The sequence below is a fragment of the Echinococcus granulosus genome (assembly GCF_000524195.1).
Source record: "Echinococcus granulosus chromosome Unknown EG_S00025, whole genome shotgun sequence".
In the NCBI taxonomy this organism is placed as follows: Eukaryota; Metazoa; Platyhelminthes; class Cestoda; order Cyclophyllidea; family Taeniidae; genus Echinococcus; species Echinococcus granulosus.
In genome coordinates, this window is record NW_020170405.1 from 237,003 (window position 1) to 256,289 (window position 19,287).

Here is a 19,287-nt window from a genome sequence, read left to right on the forward strand (position 1 = left end):
TCATTCCTCCTCAACACCGCATTCAACACGAACAAAATCGTCCAACAGGATTTCATTCTGCTCCAGCAGCTCGCCAACACTAATGGCCTCGTCGAAGAGAAAGGGCTGACGAAGGAGGCAGCGCTCATCGTCCGGGTTCGCGGCGGGTGGAACATCATCCAGTGCAAGGCTGGGTCGCGGGCTCATACCCACTATGTGCTGACAGAGCTGGTGACAAATCTGAGAGGCCTGGTCTCGCCATGCCGGTGTTCCTTTCTACGTAAAGGAATTGAAATGGGAAGTGGTTCGTTCGTAGAGAATGTTACCGCTGCAAATCACCTTCCAGGAATAGACTTAAGTGTCTCGGTATTTCACATTTGTCTCTTCATGACATATTTTAGGTACGCTTCGGGGACTCTCAATTACCCCATTATCCTCTGCAGATTAAAAGACGATATCTAAATAAAAAATAGTTCCAACATTTGCCAGCTGATATAACATGCCACTTGGCTACACAAAATTCTAGAATGGAACCAAGATCTAAAGGAATTATTCCTTTACAAACTTTTAAGAACGAATACAGAGAGCACATACCTACCCGATTACTGATGTGGTGATAGCGCAGAAAGGCAACATACTTGCCAAAGTGCACATCACGAACGGTTCTTTTCAAACCAGCGTTAGTTGCATGACAGTAAGCCATGAGATGACTAATTTCGGCCGTCTTATCAGCTGAAAGGGTCATTCCAACACCACGAGGAATAGCCATATTCTCCCCTACTGACGCAATAGTCGCGACCAAAGCATCGGATATGGATTTTGAAAATTGTCCCGCGTAAGGAAGCGTTTTAAGAGACTCCTCGGAAAACCTATGAGTGCCCGGTTCCCGTGTTCCCTAAATACGTGAAAAGTGTTGGACAAATCCGAGACACAAACAACACCGAAAATGCGGACCTTACGGACAAGAGTTCTTTAAACACGGACTCCGTAGAAAATGCAACTAAAGTTTGAAAATGCTGATTTCGGACCACGAAATCGGTCTCACAATTTATCTCTACAACAGACACACATCTGGACGTGGAAATCATGCCCAAGAGGCCCTGCGACATCGGCCGACTTTTTAACTTCTCAGCTTTGGCTAGACCGCGTTTGGCCGCCTCCTTCTGGAGCCAGGCAAGCGCCCGTGAGTAGTCGCCGTTGCAGGCGGCCAACGCCTCTCGACACAGAACGAATGGATGGCCGGTCGCCTTGCGCAGCTGTGCAAGATTGGATGAGGAAGACTTCATGGAGAAGCTTGAGAGTATATTTCGAAAAATTGAAGTCACAGAAGAGAGGATGTGCGCTTGTGATCTCGGGAGCATATTTCAAGGACGGAACCGGAGTCCTGGAAGTAATCAAAAAGAGTTGAAAAAATCGCAAGAGATGACAATTCCACCGTCAGACTGGGAGTCAAGACGGTTGAACAAACTGAATGGTTTTTAATGCAGGGTATTTAATTTTGTTGGCTGAAATATTACAAGACCCAATCCAAATACCCCAATTTTTTGGTATAATTCAACCATAATTTGACTAAACGCAAAAACGAACCCAAAGTATGCACAACTGTTCAACGAAGCAGCACCTAACCCACCGCATCTCAACAATAACCTAGCGGAGGTTTTGTGCAAAACGAACGTAAATATTGACCCTAAGTACCATAGTGCAAATAATAACAGCTTGAAGTCAATAATAACCCACCCAGTTGTTAGATAAACTAAGTTAGTCTAGAAATACCCGAAAATTGCCAGTCATTACAATCAAAACCCCTTAATGGCCAACACTTACATCGACTGCCTAATGCTATAGTGAACCGTATAAGCTAAAGAATCGCATGTCAATCCATAGTGCTTACAATCGCAAGAAGACTCGTGCGCGCCGCTATATGTAGTCCTCACACAGGCAGTTCAATTAGTCAAACACTTGCACAGCTCTCCAATGAGGTCACAATCGCACAAATTATGCTCAATTATAAGACTAAAAAAATAAACTAACCAGTTTTATTTGGCTGGTTTCGGCGAGCATGGAACTGACTCATGAGAAAACGCTTGTTATTTCATGTCTTTCAAATAGCAGACAAATTTATTGGTAATGATGCAATGTATATTGTAAACTTCACACATAATTTAGACTTTTTGATTAAATTTATAAGGGCGCAAGATCTTAACCCAATTTAATGGCAAATCTGTTAAGCATGTACTTAAATGAAAAACAAGTATGATGAATTGCTGTGCCGCAGCATTCCATGAAGTTGGAAGAAGGCACCGTGGTAAGACAAAACATATATTGCTGACGTACCGCTGAGTTGAAAGGTTATACAAAACTACAGTCTGCGGCGACTTAGGAGATCACGTAGTCGTACGCCGACTTAAACAAACTACTAAAGCCTTAGAAGGGCTCTCTTCTTTTGCGCGTATTCTTCGGTGGTTCTAATGGTCAACTCCCCATGACGATCATCACAGCGCTTTCGGTGCTGAAAAAAATACCTGCAAACCAACCACGAAAGTTATTAGATATGTGTGCTACTGAGAAGGTATTTGGTCTCAACGACATTGATGCATTTCAGCAATTCCACTAAATTCTAAGTTTGGTTATACTTGTGATCTCTGCTGCGGATGTGGGGATGGGTAGACCTCATGCTGCTTAAGACCTCACAAGTGCATCTCGTATGTCAGTCTTGAGTGTCTGATGTTCCATGCATAGTCCCCTCGCCACTTTGCTCACAGCTTAGCGTTGTTTAGCCCTCTGTGGAGAAGGTAACCCTAGTTCGCTCAACTAACAATTTCACACAGGCATTGTAGACAGCTTCATAATGAACTTTTGAACATAATTCAAGCCCTATAATTCTTCAGTTGTAAATAGCACCTCTAAAGAACATGAAATTAAGGCAAATGTCAGAGGGAGTCGCCATTTTTGACCTCTCTATCACATGTTTAGGTTCGTATTGCGCCATAAAAATCAGAGTACTTGTAACCTTGTATTGAGCTTGCTTGCTGCTACCAGTAATAATCCTCTCTGAGTCTTCCCTGAACACCCAGAAACTGCAGTCGTGTTACAGAATATCTACTGCTAATGTACAGAAAGGCTAAATGGCTGCCCGCATGGTACCTAACAAAAACACATTCTGCGGAGCCCAAGCAGTCAAAGCCAGATTTAAACGAACTGTGGAATCATTACGTAATATCGTTTTCGTTGAAACATCTATCCTTGCACGATAAAAATTGTATTGAAGATGACTAGAAATCTTTTTGAATAGCAACCAAATGTATACATTACTAAACAATTAGCGATGCACTCCACCACAGAATCGCTTTCATCTTTAACGAAATCCTGTATATTATGCCTATTAGAAATGTTTGGCAAAAGTTTCCTCCTCTGCGTCATTTAGTAATTTCTAACTGCCTTTTTAATTACGCTGACTTTTCTGTCTCTGCGATTTCTTTTTTTGTTTGAAGGCCTCTCTACCCTTTTGAGCACTAATAATAAGTCTCCTCCCGCACTGGTATTATCTACCTTAACCTCGAGAGGCGTAGAGGAGTCGCCATGTTGCCATCACCTAAGTTGTAGAAATCTCGTTTTACTACGCCCCTTCTGTTAATTGAAAGTACAGATTACACTAAACAAAGCTATACATTGCGTCTTGTTTATCAAACACCTCTAGATGGACGCTGATGCTAAACCTTCTCCTTCCCAAAGGGAATTCGGGCATATGAGAAGACCTTTAAAAGCGTCTCACCCAAATCACACTTTCACTAATGGAGGTTAGGAGTTTATGCTTGGAATGTTATGACCTGACGAAGTATTTTTTCATGCTAATAATACTGAGGCGAACGATTCGGGGTGTAGATAGCCCTGGTGAGATACTCCAGCATGAATGTAATTTGCTTATTAGTGCTAAAAAGTCTTATTTAAACAACAATCAAACGGAACACTTCATATTTACTGGTCAAATCACATGGATCTGCATCTTGAGAGCTGTCTATGTTAAGGCACCCACTTCTGGCTAGTGAGGGGTTTAAAAGTACTCCTTGTTTTGTGCAGCTGAACGTCCTACGCCTCGCACTTCAAAAATTGAAACTCTTGGATCCAATCCCGTATACATCGTCCTCACATCCCGCCTAAGTTATATAAAGTTATTTTCTAGACTAGAACTTCCATGCATACCGATGAGCAGTGTGACGTGACTTTGACACCAAAGTACTACCCCACCCGTCCATCGATCGCTCTGGCCGTTCAAGTGGGCACGATTCCAACCAGAGGAAAGTGGCGCTCATTTGGTGGATTAATGGCTCATTGTAAAATAAACAACAAAAGTGCCATTAACTTCTTTCCACCTACTTGACAACTTATTATGATATGAATTCACTAATAATTACCAAGCTTCATTTGCATTTAAAATTTGGGTTATACAATCACTAAGAGCGTCGTGAGCCTTTCCAGCCCCAGAAACCCTTCTTCTTCTTCCGCGCAAAATGTCGATATTTTTTCCTGTCGCGGTGTCAGCTACGCGGAAAACAACTTTTAAATTCCGGAAAATCAATACCTCAATCCAGAAAAACTTGGAGCAGCAGCTGACTCCAGACTGTAGGGAGTAGCCGCGGAAGCATGAACAATGATGTGCAGCTCTTCGCCAACCCCGAGGATCGATCTCACTGCAACGGTGCCCAGGAGGGCGTGGTGGCGCCACACGACTCCGCGAAGGCGGAACTTGCCTTCAACCTACCCAAGTACTATCCGGAGGATCACGAACTCACCAAGTGGATGATTAATCAAATGCGTCGGCGTAATGGACTGCACCATCTGGTTAATTTCGCTAACGCTCATCCCTTCATCCTCTCGGCACACTTCGAAGTACTCGACCAGCCTGATAAGTATGTCAGCACAAAGGAGGTTTCTTGTTTTTCCGCTTATTCGGCAAAAACTGTGCTGTTTTTGACGCCCCTTGCTATGGCAATATACTTTGGATGTAAATCAGTCATTAGGATTTTGTTGGATGACAGTGGAGCTCGTCTGCAGTCTCGTGCACGTAGCAACGTGGATATAAACGCTACTTGCTATGCCAAAAGATTTAAGCCAAAGCGTGACGTCTTTGGATTTGAGGATTATTTTACAACTTCCCCTGCTGTATTGGCCCTCAGACGGGAGTTCTACATAGGTTTGAATCTACTCACGGTCGCCGGTTTTAATCCCCACGACAGAATAAGATATGTGGATCATATTGCATCACCCAGTCAAAAAACCTACTGGACTACTGACCTTATGGAATACGCGCTTCGACTGATGATTACACGACCTGGATTTGACATAATTAGCCTCATGCAATATCTTACTTATCCTGGTCCCTCTGGTAAATGCTCATATGATGTTATGACGTATGATGCCTACGTGTACACCGATATGGGAAACAAGACGCCTGTGTGGTTTTCTCTTTTCAGACGTGTTTGTCGACGCGGAATCAGTCCAGCCTATGCAAACTCTGCCAACCGATTGATCGACGTGCTGGAAATTCTAGAAAAATCAGGCTTTTTTAAGCAGGATGTAATGCCACATGGACCTGTGGCTTACAATGTTGGACCAGGGCGCTGTACACTGAAACGCCATCAATTGCCACAGCGAGTTTCCTCATCCGATATTCGACTACTGCCACCCGCCGAGGCTGCTGAGGCAATGCGGGCGATCGCAGTCGATCGAGATGAATGTTTCGTATTCATGGTCATCTGGCTCAATAGATTGAGGAACCGATGTCTTACAAAGCCCTATCAACGACTCGCCAATATCCTACTTGCGAGTCTCGTTGATACACAGATGCTGGAGGATTTTATTGTTCCACCGGCACAAGTAGATCCTAAAGTAACGCTGTGGCCCCAATGGATGGAATTGGGAACTGGACTTGCTCAACAGGTACCCAATACTAATTGGAAGTCGTGTCAAGATGAAATAAATATTTTTAGTGACGATGTGTTCGATTCCTACGCTCTGGAACCACTGCAAGTTAATGAACTGCGTCTGGAACTGAAAAAGTTGGCATTTGTTCAAGGATTCTTGAATGAAAAAATTTGCGAAAAATTGAAAGTAGTAAAAAAGACGCCGATACCGACTAGTAATCTATCTCAAAAACTTGGTAGTACATCATTTTTTGCTGGAAAAGCACAAGCAAGAGCTATGACAGCGTTATTCTCCACTGAAACCCATCTTGTTTCTGACGAGGCCAAGCAAAGTGGCGACACCGGAGTTAATATATCAAATACCTTGTTACAGTCTCACTCAGTGGTCCCGCGACCTCGGAATGCTTCCTCTGAAGCCTTTAATCAGTATCCTTCGGAGGATCGGAGTGATTTGAAAGGCCACCATTCTAGGGCACCACGAGTTGTCAATCGATCAAACGCGAATAACAATGTTGTATCGCGACCAAAAACTACAATGCCAACACAGGATAAGAAACCGGTAACAAGACGAAGACCACGATCTGTGAAACCACCCAGTCCCAAACCGGTTCTGGTGGTGGTTAAACAAAAGAACGCCTCACTAACGGCCAAGGATTCTTCAACGTCAAACAACAAAAGAAAACCACGCCCGAGGTGGCGAATCTGAGACGCCTCGATTTATGACCGTCTGACTTGATTTTTATAACCTCTATATCGCTACTGAATTAATACATTATCTGCCAACTAAGAGGAAATTTTGCGTAAAATAACAAATCCGTCTTTTTTATTAAGGGAAAACCTTTTAGAGGTCTAGCTTTCAAGTCAAGAGACAAAGGTTTACCGAAATCTACAGAAATCTCCGTAGTCACCGGATGCCTGTGAACTTGAAACAAACCTTATCAAATCCCAACACTAATGGTCCTATTGAAGTGCTAATCTACATAAAAATGAAACATCATCTTTCCAAAAAATCTCTGTAATGCTTATACTACTTTATGTATATTTGGCAGCATTGTAAAAGATACAACTTTAAAGGAGCAATTGTGCTTGTTAAGTTGTATAGCTACCTCAGTTTCTTTAATGGAGCAGCTTGGAAGTAGAACTTAATGTGTGGGCACCTCTAGTAAAACTTAATTACTAGGAGCGAGAAGGAAATTCACAAAACCATCTAAAGTTGCTATGAGCACCAAAGGTTAATGGAACTGACTCCTGTGGACCACTGAAGCCTCGTGAGTCGGGATCGTCGTTTGGTGAAGTACAATCATCTTAGAGGCACTTATACCACTCAAGCATCCCACTGCTGAGTAGCTAAGGGTTCTATCCTCATGTTGTGCTTGAAGTCTTCTGTACAAGTAGATACACGTAAGTTTTACGCCTTAGTTGACAAGGCTGCCACTTTTACCTATCCTTTGGGTAAATGATGTATTGACTTGCCCCATCGTGGCATGTGGGCTGGCTGTTACAAGTTGTAACCTTTGTCGAAAGGTCATGTTGGAGTTAAGCGCCTCCTGTTTTTCAGAGAACACCTTATCAAACTTTACATTTGAAATGATAGATTTACATTTTTTGCAAATTTGTATATTTCGTTGCTACTTGCATCTTGTTTAAAAACCACTCAACCATATGCATGTACATAGACATGTAGGCAGTAGTTAAAAGCCGGCCGACAATTTGAACTCCTTTGTATTATTGATTGGAACAGAATAGGGAATCATGAATGCCACGGAACAACTTGTCCTAGAGGAGCTAAGGGCAATGAAAGAATTCCTATTTGCCATGGGTCTGAGCAACCCCGTGTGGGTCCTCCCGGTGCCGCTGGTCTGCGGTCTCTTCGCCTCGCAGATTCTATGGGCAGTCTACGTTCTGTGGCTAGAGCGGCCCATTGTTGTGAATCGAAGGCACATGAAGGAAGATGATGAGGAGGCCGAGGTTAGGGGTGGTGCAGGGGAAACAAAGAGGGAGGATGCAAAAGGTGGTGAACCGGGAACTCTCAGGACTAAGGAGAGGGAAGAATTGAAAGAGGATAGAAAGCATGAGAGCGATAATGAACAGAAGGTTTTGCCTACTCCGCTACGCTACGAGGTGCAGCCCTCAGTGGTTGTGGTCTCGAATTTCCCTCTTCCCCTGACGGACGCTCATTCCAGTTATTTAAATTCCTCGGTCAGCGAGCCTATGGAGCAGAGGAAATGCGAACAAAATCGTGTCAGCTTTGCCACTGCTAATAATAAAAAAGAGCAAAAAATCGAAAAGGTCTGAAAGGAGTTAGGATTGCCACGCTTGAAGTACTAAAACGTGGCTTGCTCCTTCAACCTAACGCATATTTCTTGTGGGATGCTAAGGTGCCGGTGTTTTGCAAATTCAAATACGCTTGTATGGTTCGATGAAGGAACACACCTACCACATACCACCGAGAAACTTTCATTTGCACCTATACTTTGGTGATCGACAAATTCTCGTTAAACCCCCAATCCCGGCGTGGCATGGAGAATTCATGAGGTTTACCATCATTATGATCTCAAACCTGAGGAAGTTACACTTTACATGGGGGGAGAATTCACATGAGTATCGATGACATGGGCTAAGAAATGCTAAGCCTTTATTTTAAGATTCCTAAAGGTGAAATTTATTTACATCGCAAAAGCAATTTGGCCTAGTGATAAGAAGGCGAAACGCCAGTGTCTTATGGAAAGGAGCGTCTAAGCTTATCTCGATAAAAAAACTGTTTAGTAGAGTGAGTCACATATCGAGGGCCGAGTCTTATTTCGCCTTTGGAATACATTCCCCTAGTCTCTCAAGTTACCAGACAAAAATATTTCCCACAACACACAGAAACAGCACTACGAAAGTAGAACTGGCTTCCTAAACCACTAATACGCTAAGGAACGGAAGTCTAAGTCAAATCCGCTGCACTAGTTTAGGCGCGAGGACCTGTTGCAAAAGAAGCACACACTCTGTTAACCTTCCCCAAGCCAGAACGAGGAACTTTTGCCCACATTACAAAAGATTGCCCCAATTGGTGGTGAAGCTTGTCCCGACAACCGATTGTGTCAAAAAAAAACCGAAAGACGTCAACCTCCTAGGGCCCAAGTATGCTTACGCCTCCATTAAAACAGCTTTGCTGTTTTATAGTATTACGTCTTTTTTTGTCATGATGTAAATGCGCATCTATCGAGACTACAGTCGTCAACAAATCCCATGTGTAAAGTCGTCACGTTTTCAGAGGATCTTGCCGAAAAGTACCACTTGTCCAACATGAAGTGTGCAGATTGCATGTACAGCCGGGTCCCATGGGGAATGATTTACGTTTAATTCTACCCTAGAGGTGGACGAAACTAACTAACTTGCAGAGAACTAGGATGTGTTAATAACAGGATGCGACGATGCATCACACAGGTGATTCACCTATGACTGAATTGATCCAATTGTGAACAAAAGACAGGTACTCTGGATACCGGTGATGTGAACAACCAGACACACTGTAGAATAATCAAAGGGAACAATCTCTTCTCAAAAGAGAGGCAACAAAATTAATAAAGCTGGTGAGCAACGGGAATGCTAAGGAAATATGACAAAAGTAGAATTAGGTGGGGAGAAAGGGAGGGCAAGGGAGGAGGAGGGGAGTTAATTTTTGGGCCCCTTGTTAGTCCAGTGGTAGGCGCTCCAGTACACGAAGCCCACACGACGCATCAATTCGTCCGCCTCTGGTGGCCCGTTTCGGCTGCGTACGAAAAAGATACCAAGAGGAGAGACGCTCAACCACCTTGCCATTCCACCTGTTGCACACGTGCCACCCCAACCGACATCTTACAGCAGCAGCGCGCGCGATACAGTGTTTCATTTCAAGTATAAACTTGTATTTCATACTTAAGTTATTTTCATGCGTTGGAATATGAAACACCTGAGCTCATTAACTCATATACGTTGGTGGATTCTAAATTGTGGTCTTTTAGTACACAAGATCACAACCGGAAGTGGGACTAAATCATTCCGATCAAAATCCATCTACAATAATAATAGTCTGAGAATTTAAATCCCAATTCATTTAAAATAACAAAGTGTACCATTCCATTTACGATACAACTTAAATATACAAAGCCATTAAAAGGAAGAAAGGATTTTGAACTGGGACAGTGTCTTTAGTTCAGATACAACGTAATTCCCACTTTTTGGCAAAAAAACCAGTTGATACGATTCCAAGTGCTCTGTTTTCAACTTATATGATACAGTAAAACGTTTTCCTATTTTGCCATGGGCACAATTTACCCTTGGTGGTGGTCATTTAAGGTCAAGCTGTTTATACGGGGAGAATGCATAAAGAGAAATAGTCCCATAAAAAAATCAAAACTTATTCTACAATTGAAGAAAAACCCTTATTACACCGCCACGAAATACCATTAAGTCGTCGTAGTACTGCCTAGTTAAGTAGACACTATAGTTAACATAAAACCAAGAGAAACTTGTACCGGAAAACAGACCAGTAGCAATAAATAAATCTAAATCGAAAGGAATTACTAGCAAATACCCGTGATTTATCTTCACAGCTAGGAGACAAACTAATAGTGCAGCAGTACGAGAGCCTTTCATTAGAAGGGAAGAGTGCAACATGCATATACATATCAAGATTGTTTAAAGGAAAAAATACAGCTGAAAGGAAAAACGTCAGTTAAATCCACATTTCCATCTAGACCTCAAATGCTTGTACTACTGAAACTGTTACAGTAGTTGTTTGAGTCAAATAAGTCAAAAAACAAGTTACTGACCCATCTGTCCTTCAAAATCCCTGATGGAGATTTCGTTTATACATCGCTTCTACCCAATACACCAATTTGACGTTAGTCGATGAAGAGGTCAATTTTCTCACCTGCCGTGTACGTAGGGGATTGGCTTAATTTTCTGCTTTTCCAACTCCTGCAAAGCAGGAGTGAAAATTCGCCAAGCTTCATCGAGTTCGTCAAATCGGACAAAATTGGTTTGCGAGCCCGAGAAGACGTCCAACAGGAGGCGCTCGTAGGCGTCCGGCAGCTTAAGATGCTTAAAAAGACTATGGGAAGTGAGTTTGAAAGGTTCAAAAGAATCCACACATCAGTCACGCACGATCTAGGGCAGAAGCAATCTATCAGTCCTTGGGGAATGGTGAAAAAGTTTGGTATGAAATTATGAATATCGAGAAGGACATCACAACCGTACTCTTGAAACAACTTCAAACTACTCGTAAAAAGTCAAACTAGTCATATAAGTATTTACCTGCATCCATCGCTATCAGGTAGGGGTATTCCTAGAACCCCGAGGATGTATAAGGCGGTTAAGTTTATAACTCAAAAGATAAAGGGGTTTCATTTCGACTAAATTGTTGGGAAGCCTCAAATAAGGGAGTAAATTAGTCTGATTTCAACATACCTCTTTGGTATGAAAAAAAGTTGCTTTAGGCGTGGTTGCAATTTTTTTGCGTTATATAGAATCGCAACCGGAGTAAATGTTTGGCTTTTGCGAGACAAATCCAGCCTATAAGTAGGTATTTTCCCATTCATTGGAACAGGATGTCAAGTTGTCTGCGCAGGCAGACGAATGTGCAGTAAATCCAACTTTACTCACAACTAAAACTATATGATGAAATCGGTGTAACTAAGTAGCGTCACAACGATAGATAATTACAAGGGCACAATTGCCGAGGAAAAGTAGATACAACGACCCCATCAAAAAAGCGAATAAATTTACCACTTCATCTTCCCTTTTTGTGTGATTGCAATTAGCACGAGGAATTGTGAAGCCCAGTTGATGCAACCTCTTAAGTACCACTCAATCCCAATTTTCAGTTGAGACCTCTCCGCTGGACGTCATAATGACCCTGTCAAATCGAAGACGACTCAAGAACGACTACAAATTAGTTGATACTTCCATGAGTTAACATTCCCAGCTGATAAATACTAGAAAAAGGTGTATGACAAAAAAGACCGGTTATTTTCCTATTAGAGAAACAAGGTTAGCTTAGTGCGAGTGCTCCAAATTTTTGTGGTGATAAAAATTCACCATTCGTAAGCAGAGCCATTCTATTTTTAGTTAAAAACTGCATGACCAGGTTTTAACTTGTCAAGGATGAATGGAAGCCTGGCAAAAATGTGAGAGCCAACGCAACATTCCATTTGAGTACATGAAAAGGTTTGCGCATCAGTAGAGTCTAGTTAACAATGACTACCGGGTAATCCTCGCTAACACTTGACAAAATAAACTGCAAAAGTACTGCAAACTTAAACAATGGATCTATATTATAGTTTCACTCGGTGTGAAACGAGTAAATCCTTCTAAACATTCCGAAAGTTAGAAAATCAGGGCACTATAAACAGTATTCTAAACACTAACACAGACGTGAATTCTTAACATGTTCACCTGCAGAGACTTGAATGAAGTCAACCGCCACAGCTAAGGCGTTTTGCTGCACGAATGATAAAACCAATTCTCAGGAACTTTTGAGAGATTTAAAGGATGAACAAAAACTAGAAAAAGGGTGTCACCATTCTCAAATCTAAGCCACTCTTCATCTTCGTCATCAATTTGGCGCAACGGGTTAGTGCAGACTGATAAAGGGCACAACACATGTGATGCTGGAAGGGAATGTGAAATTGGAAGGACCGATTTCATCATCAACTCAATTTTAACTTAAATTAGGAGAAAGAGGCTCCTGCAAACTCACCTCATATCGATGAGAGTAGGTGAGATCCAATTCTGTTTGTTCAGGAATTAAGTCCATGCCAGGCTGTTTGGTCATTAACTTCAAGTAGACCGCCTCACCAGGCTGCACACGGATTACAAGTTCATTGCGCGCAACCGAAACGTCCCCTTGGGCATCGGTGCCGAAAATGTCAAAGGCTATGTCCTTGAATTGGATCCTCACCTCTGCCTTGCGCTCATTCAGAGCTGGAATGCATATATTAAAAAAATGCTCATTCGTTAAAGTACTGGTTTGAGAGAGGATTCTTCGCAATTAGCTCAGGAAAATACCAGGCGCTTTGCGAACGTGAGCACGGTCGGAAAGCCTTGTAATGGCTGTGAAGATTAATCTGAAGTGCAGGCTTCGAGAGGGTACTTGCTGTTACCCAACTGATTTAATAAATTGTACAATGGATTTACATGACGCTTCTTTACGTCAAATTTTTGTGAGAAGGGAGCTAAACTACGCCTTATGCTTTGAAAATAACCAGTCTCAAACAACAGAACAAGCTCAATTTTACTAGATTTTAAGGCACCAATATCAGCTTTCAAAAAGGGCGTATTCTCCGCTTTTCAACGCTTCTAACCATAGTTTTAAAAGATTATTGGACCAATTTAGTACTTTTAGTTGCGTTCTCCGCCTCAAATCAATACACTTGAATAGGTCCAGTAACAAAGTACAAAAGTGGTAAGATGCCTTCTCGTGCATCTTAGGCCTTTGTTGAAACGGTGAAAAATACAACAGTTAATATGGCATAGACCCAATCGGTTACCTTTTCCTGCACGTAGAATGAAGGGAACACCATGCCAGCGATCATTTGAGATGTAGAGAACTGCACAGGCGTAAGTCGGTGTGATCGAATCTACAAGGCACCATGAGCAGTGGTTTAGTCTCTTCTTGTAGTGGATTGTCACAAAGCAAATAACAGCACATTTTAACGCAATTAGGAAACTTCTTTTCGTTTGTAATAATCAAAATAATGAATTTGGACAATCTATGTGTTTTTGAATTTCAAATATTGTGATCGTGCTGCTGAATGAGTAAACTTGCCACAGCAGCATAAATATTTGCTGATTTTTCCTTGACCGGATTAACTGTTTACATTATCCACAAGCTTTAGGTCAAATGCGTCAGTCCGACAATCGGCTTAGGCTGTCTGCTTTGTGATTTGGAATGATTAGGGTGTAAAATGTGGAACATTTATCACCTTTTATCTAGCACAAATACAGAAATACGCGATACATAAGGCGTAACTATTCTCAGAAATGGTGGATTGCTCAGCCGCACAAATCTACCTGGAAATACAAAGCTGAAAATTTGAAATCAGTCCCACAGGTGACATCGACTGGATTTGCGGAGTTAGATACGAGATAATTACCTTTAGGGACAGTGGGGTCGTCAAGATAGCCCCGCTTGCCCTCCTCATCTTCGGCGTCAGGGTTGCCGACGTACTGACCAACCACAAGATTGTCCAAAGTGAGGGGCTTAATGGAACGCAGAACCTTCACCTAAAATGCGGAACGCATGGATTTTAATCCGACGTGAGTAGCACTTCCAGTCAAAAGTCAACCTTCAATGAACAACTTTGAAGAAAGTCTGATACTCCTATGCGCAAAAAATAACGCATTTCTCAAGAGTTTAGCTTAACGAAAGTGGATTAGTGCTACTGCGACAAAGTAGTCAAATGGCTGAAACATTAATGATTCCCAAATGGAAAAGAATGACAATTGGGGAATTTCTTAACCTTTTCGCCGCGAATGTCTTCAGCACTCAGAGAAAGAGGCTTTTCCATGGCGAGGAGGGCAAGAACTTGGATGAGGTGATTCTGAAGTACGTCGCTAACAAAGGAGAAAGTCAGGTACACAAACTCATTAAATATTCTTATACCGTGGATTAAAGTGTATCAGAAAGGCTAGAGCAAAGCGTTAAGGCGGGGCTTTTTCAACAATGTTTATCTAAATACTTTCAAGGTGCTGCCTTTTCAAGGCATCCCAGTCCCATTAATAGCTTAGGAGCTTCAAAAGTGCGATACATAGCTATTTACATCCAATTTACCCAATGTCGTCATCGAGAGTCATGAAAAGGCTTACTTACTATGAATGTCTACGCAATACCAAATTTTTATAATGTTTCATCCTTCTATGGTTTCTAGATGTGTTCTTTATAATAGCAACAACCAGTTGTCAACAAATTGTTTAGCTAATGTCGCCAGTTCCTATCTGATTGAAATTATTGGAATATGTTGTTTACTAGTTTATCAGGTATCTGCTGATTGGATAGGTTGAGGTTGCCAGTGTCACCTTTAGCATGCTCAGCGTTAGTTATCCATTACTGAGACGTGTTTTGAAGGATTTCAGGCGGGAGTACGAAGACAAATGTCCAATTTCATCTGCACAACCCTGCATGCACTTGCGGACTACTTTGGAAGGATTTGTCACTGAAGTTACAGATTTGCTATATCTTTGAGAAATTCACCAAAATAAGTATGAAGCAAAGAAGGCAATTTGCTTGGATAAATCACTACCACGAGGGGGAGCCATGAAAGCAGAAAGGGAATTAGGGGAAAATAAGATGGGTTTCACAACTATACCACATTAGGGGGAGTTGAGAGAATACGTATTCGATCATTTTCCACGTAAAAGCATTCTCGTTGCCAGGATATGAGCCTTTCCAAAATAACATCGCCATTCAAATGTGTACAATGAGCGTAAACAGCTTTAACCATGGGCGACCGATCGGAGAAACAAAATAAAGTTAAAACAGAGCAAAAAAGCACGAGCCTCGTTTAAAATAAGGAAACAGTTTTAAGAGGACAGTTTACCGAATGACGCCGAAATCATCGAAATATCCACCGCGACCAGAGGTTCCAAAAGGTTCCTTGAAGGAGATCGTCACGTTGCTAATGTGATCACGGTTCCACAATGGGCTGAATATCATGTTTGCAAATCTAGAAGATTGAGAAAAAAACAAAACTTCAATGGGAAAGCAGGCGTTCAAATGTAAAAAATATGCTCAAAATTCCTGTGACGCCCAATCAACCTCAAGCACCTTGATGGACAAAAAGGTGTCATAAAGCACCACTTCTATTACAGCATTCAAAAATATTTTTTTGAATAAAAGGTAGATTTGAACAGATGATAAGGAAAAAAAGGGCTGATATTCATCCTGACAAACATCTATTTGTGGAAATATGAGCCAACCACATTTTCAGACTCTAGTCCAGCTGCCTATGAGTGGCATTGATCCACATTAGCTAAAATGCCAAACCCAGATTTTTCAAGACATTATGCTGTCTCAGGTATAATTTATTAAGTCTTAGACAAAGAGCACAAAATCAAGATGGCTAAAGCTGTATTCATTTTTTTTTCAATAGACAACAAGACAGATGAGTCAACCGGGAGGGACGCCAACCTAATGCTATTCTGTCGTAATCCACGGAAAGGACAAACCTTAGGATGAGTAAGTTTTGCACCATCTCCTTGCCCAGGTAGTGGTCAATACGAAAAATTTGCTGCTCTTGGAACAGGCCGGTCAGATGGGAGGAGAGCTTGCGTGCGGATTCCAAGTCTCGCCCGAAGGGCTTCTCAATGATTAAACGAGTCCAAACATCAGGGCTACAGATTCAGAAAATTGTACGAGGATTATGGCCAAGCGAATGATTTATACAACAGAGATCAGATGTCCAGTGCAGTTCTGCCTGCATACATAATTCCTCCGTACAAAGATTGCCTAATTTAAAAAGTTTTCCATGTATATCGCGCTAATGAGTAAACGCCTAGATAAGAAATTGTTTAAACGGTATCTACTGCATTTGGTGGGTGAAAGCCGAGCATTCAAATCATCAAAAGGTGCAAGAAATTCTTATTTTCATTAAAATTTCGCCCACTTCCACTGTTTCGAGTAACTGCAAAGTCGTACAGAGCGACAGTTCCCCAACAAAGAGCAAAGGAGTGAAGCCTAGTTAGTACATGAAGGGCGTTGCTGTCAAAGCAATTCTACCCCCAAAAGGCAATTTACAGACATTCAATAAGACCGATTTAGAGCTAGCAGTGGGTTCCCGCTAGAATACTTACCTGTAAAACGATAGACTTCAAGATCAACATAACTTAATTGTCATGTAGATACGATCGTACATTGAAGTTGCAAAAATTGAGGAAATTGCCCAGATTCCCTCCATAAATAACTAATAGTCATTTACCCAATGATTTGTTAAAGATGAAGCGTCTAACGTAACCAATTATCACTAAAAGTTTTCAGTGAATAAATAGGAAAAAAAAACGTACTACTGTGATACTTATCACTGAATGAGGTGAGTAAAACAGGTTCCAACAGCCGAAGAAACTATCATTTATGTTTTGATTTATTTAGGTCTTAAATAGACTGCACTAGTTTCGCACACGGGAATGTACCGACAAACCAATGTGGTGAATTGGGATACAACAGATCTAATATGCTTTGGACTGTTGAGCGCTGCAAAATGGGCTAAATGTGGCACCCAATAGTAAGGATCAGAGAGGTTTAAAATATTCCTAAGAATTTTCAGTTAAATAAGTGAGGAAATATCGTCATAAATAGGTAATTAGTAAAAAGGAGACATACTGTCGGCTTTTGCAGCATTTCGCCAAATGTGAGGATACAGACATGTAAGTTGAGGGCGGCAGGGCCAAATAGAAGATTCGGTTCACCAACTGACCATAGTTTGATACAATTGTTCTATCAAGTGCCTCGAAGTCCTTAGTCTCCGTGTAGCTGCCCCTTAAATACGTGTTGTCTTTCCAAAAACTGTTGAAACGATCCACCTCCTCTGTCTTGTTTTCATTCACCTATGAAACACAGGTATGCGATTTACAGGATTTGACACTGCTTACCTTCATGTATGGAGTCGACTTCTCCCTAATAGTATCAACAGTGATATCGGAACGAGCATAACCGATGAAAAAAGTTTTTTGGGGTAGAAGACGATCCCGGTAGAGCCACCACAATGTAGGGTAGATCTTCTTGCGCGCGAGATCGCCCGACGCGCCAAGGATCACGAAAACATGTGAGTGGACTTCGTCGCCATGGAAGCTAGATTTGATCAGATAGAGACACAATTTGTCCATCAGAAGGGCCAACCTGGGGAAACAGAGACAGATGCACTGAGATGACATTGACCCGGGGAAAGAACATCCCTTACACCGTAGGTAAATGTTATGGGAGGTTCCACCCCATCTACTGCATTAAATAGTCGTTTTCGCAGGGAAGGGTGTGGGAGGAATAAACAGACATGTGCATTATGGGCGTGGTTTTCTCTCAATAACTGATGTAACTTCCGATTATATATTGTTTAGGGTAACTAAAACCAGAACCTTAATAAGGAGGAAAATAAAATCGACATAGTCTTAAGTGATTTCCACACAAGCGCAACGCGCATTCAACAAAAGTAGGGGCGTTTCCACATATAGAGCTTTAAGAAGCAAAACTTCATTTAACTAAAAGCACACAAAAAAGTTACTGGTATTATGCCATAAAAGAGGTATCAAAGGATAAGATCAAGACAAAAGGAAGAAAAGGAAGTTACTTTCCAAATAAGACCAAGTACGAAAGATGCAAACCTCATAAGAACAACTCGTATGACATTGAGCTGATGGGCCGAATAAATTAAGGACAAGTAGACTAATTGTTCGGAAAAAAAACGAATTCCAAATACACATTAAGAGGAAATGTTTTAAGAATTGCTTAGCACGACTGGAGAAGAGTTAGCTCACCAGCGAACTATGTAACAAAGCCTTAAAGGTTGAAATTCACCAACTCATTAAGGAATAGCAATTTCATTGCTAAAAACCCGAGGGAACATTTCTTTAGTGGAAGTGGATGAATTGAGTTCAAATATATGGTTCCCCAAGATGGAGGAGAGCTATGACAATTACAATTAGGACAACGTAGAGATAAGTATAAGTGGCGAAAGGCCAACGCTTTTTGTTTCGCATTAAGACCCTAGAAATCTCGTTCAAATTGAAGCATAGGTTAGAGTGATTCCAAAGAGAATTATTAGCCGAAGTACAAATTGACCACAAAAAGGACAAATACAAATGTATATGTCAAATTTGCTTGTTCAAAAGATGCGAAAACACGCGTGTAACGCAAACACTAGGCAAAGAAGTGCATTAACACTAACACGCGGAAGAAGGGGAGCGCGAACACCCTCCAATCAGTAGTAGGTCGATGATATAATCTGGAAGAGAAAAACAATCTGAATGTTTCAGAATGATTATTGGTAATATTAAATAGGAGGTCGCTCTTTTAATTTGACTCTATTACTTTAATTGCAAGTCACGAATATGAGTTGTAACTCCCTCTACTATGATGAAACTACCTTAGACAAGTGCCGCATTAGTTTAATTTTCCTCCAATCATTACTGGCAAAATGGGTCTCCTTTAGTATCTAAAATAGATATGCGCCATGTTTGACTAATATTTTATGCCTTTTTTCCTACAAATGTGTAAGGGCAACTATGGATTCGTATTATAGTTTTAATTCGCTTAAAATACCCATCATGACAAAGTTTTCGGAATTAAAAGGGCACATATTTGCAGCTCCGGTATACATTTTTTATTTTGCTGATTGGGTTCCAGGAGGAGGTTATGCAACACAAATGAAAT

At 41.5% G+C, this 19,287-nt stretch overlaps 4 protein-coding genes across 4 annotated transcripts; 2 read left to right on the forward strand and 2 right to left on the reverse strand. All coding sequences in view use genetic code 11, as the record gives it.

The window, feature by feature from the left end:
- Positions 1–2,040, reverse strand: EGR_04170 (Elongation factor Ts; the record flags this gene model as incomplete). The annotated part of the gene is made up of 5 exons (XM_024493419.1): positions 1–255; positions 578–874; positions 939–1,329; positions 1,804–1,865; positions 2,011–2,040. The coding sequence occupies 5 exons, from the start codon at positions 2,038–2,040 to the stop codon at positions 1–3; spliced, it is 1,035 nt and encodes a 344-aa protein (XP_024352120.1).
- Positions 2,041–4,620: 2,580 nt separating this feature from the next.
- Positions 4,621–6,606, forward strand: EGR_04171 (hypothetical protein; the record flags this gene model as incomplete). The annotated part of the gene is made up of 1 exon (XM_024493420.1): positions 4,621–6,606. One exon carries the CDS (start codon positions 4,621–4,623, stop codon positions 6,604–6,606), a length of 1,986 nt encoding a protein of 661 aa, XP_024352121.1.
- Positions 6,607–7,652: 1,046 nt separating this feature from the next.
- On the forward strand, positions 7,653–8,195 carry EGR_04172 (hypothetical protein; the record flags this gene model as incomplete). The annotated part of the gene is made up of 1 exon (XM_024493421.1): positions 7,653–8,195. The coding sequence occupies one exon, from the start codon at positions 7,653–7,655 to the stop codon at positions 8,193–8,195; it is 543 nt and encodes a 180-aa protein (XP_024352122.1).
- Positions 8,196–9,560: 1,365 nt separating this feature from the next.
- EGR_04173 (Glucose-6-phosphate 1-dehydrogenase) lies at positions 9,561–17,795 on the reverse strand (the record flags this gene model as incomplete). Its single annotated transcript, XM_024493422.1, has 10 exons — positions 9,561–9,657; positions 10,801–10,970; positions 12,628–12,851; positions 13,418–13,507; positions 14,024–14,153; positions 14,390–14,483; positions 15,467–15,592; positions 16,095–16,259; positions 17,245–17,468; positions 17,514–17,795. The coding sequence occupies 10 exons, from the start codon at positions 17,793–17,795 to the stop codon at positions 9,561–9,563; spliced, it is 1,602 nt and encodes a 533-aa protein (XP_024352123.1).
- Between the last annotated feature and the right edge of the window lie 1,492 nt (positions 17,796–19,287).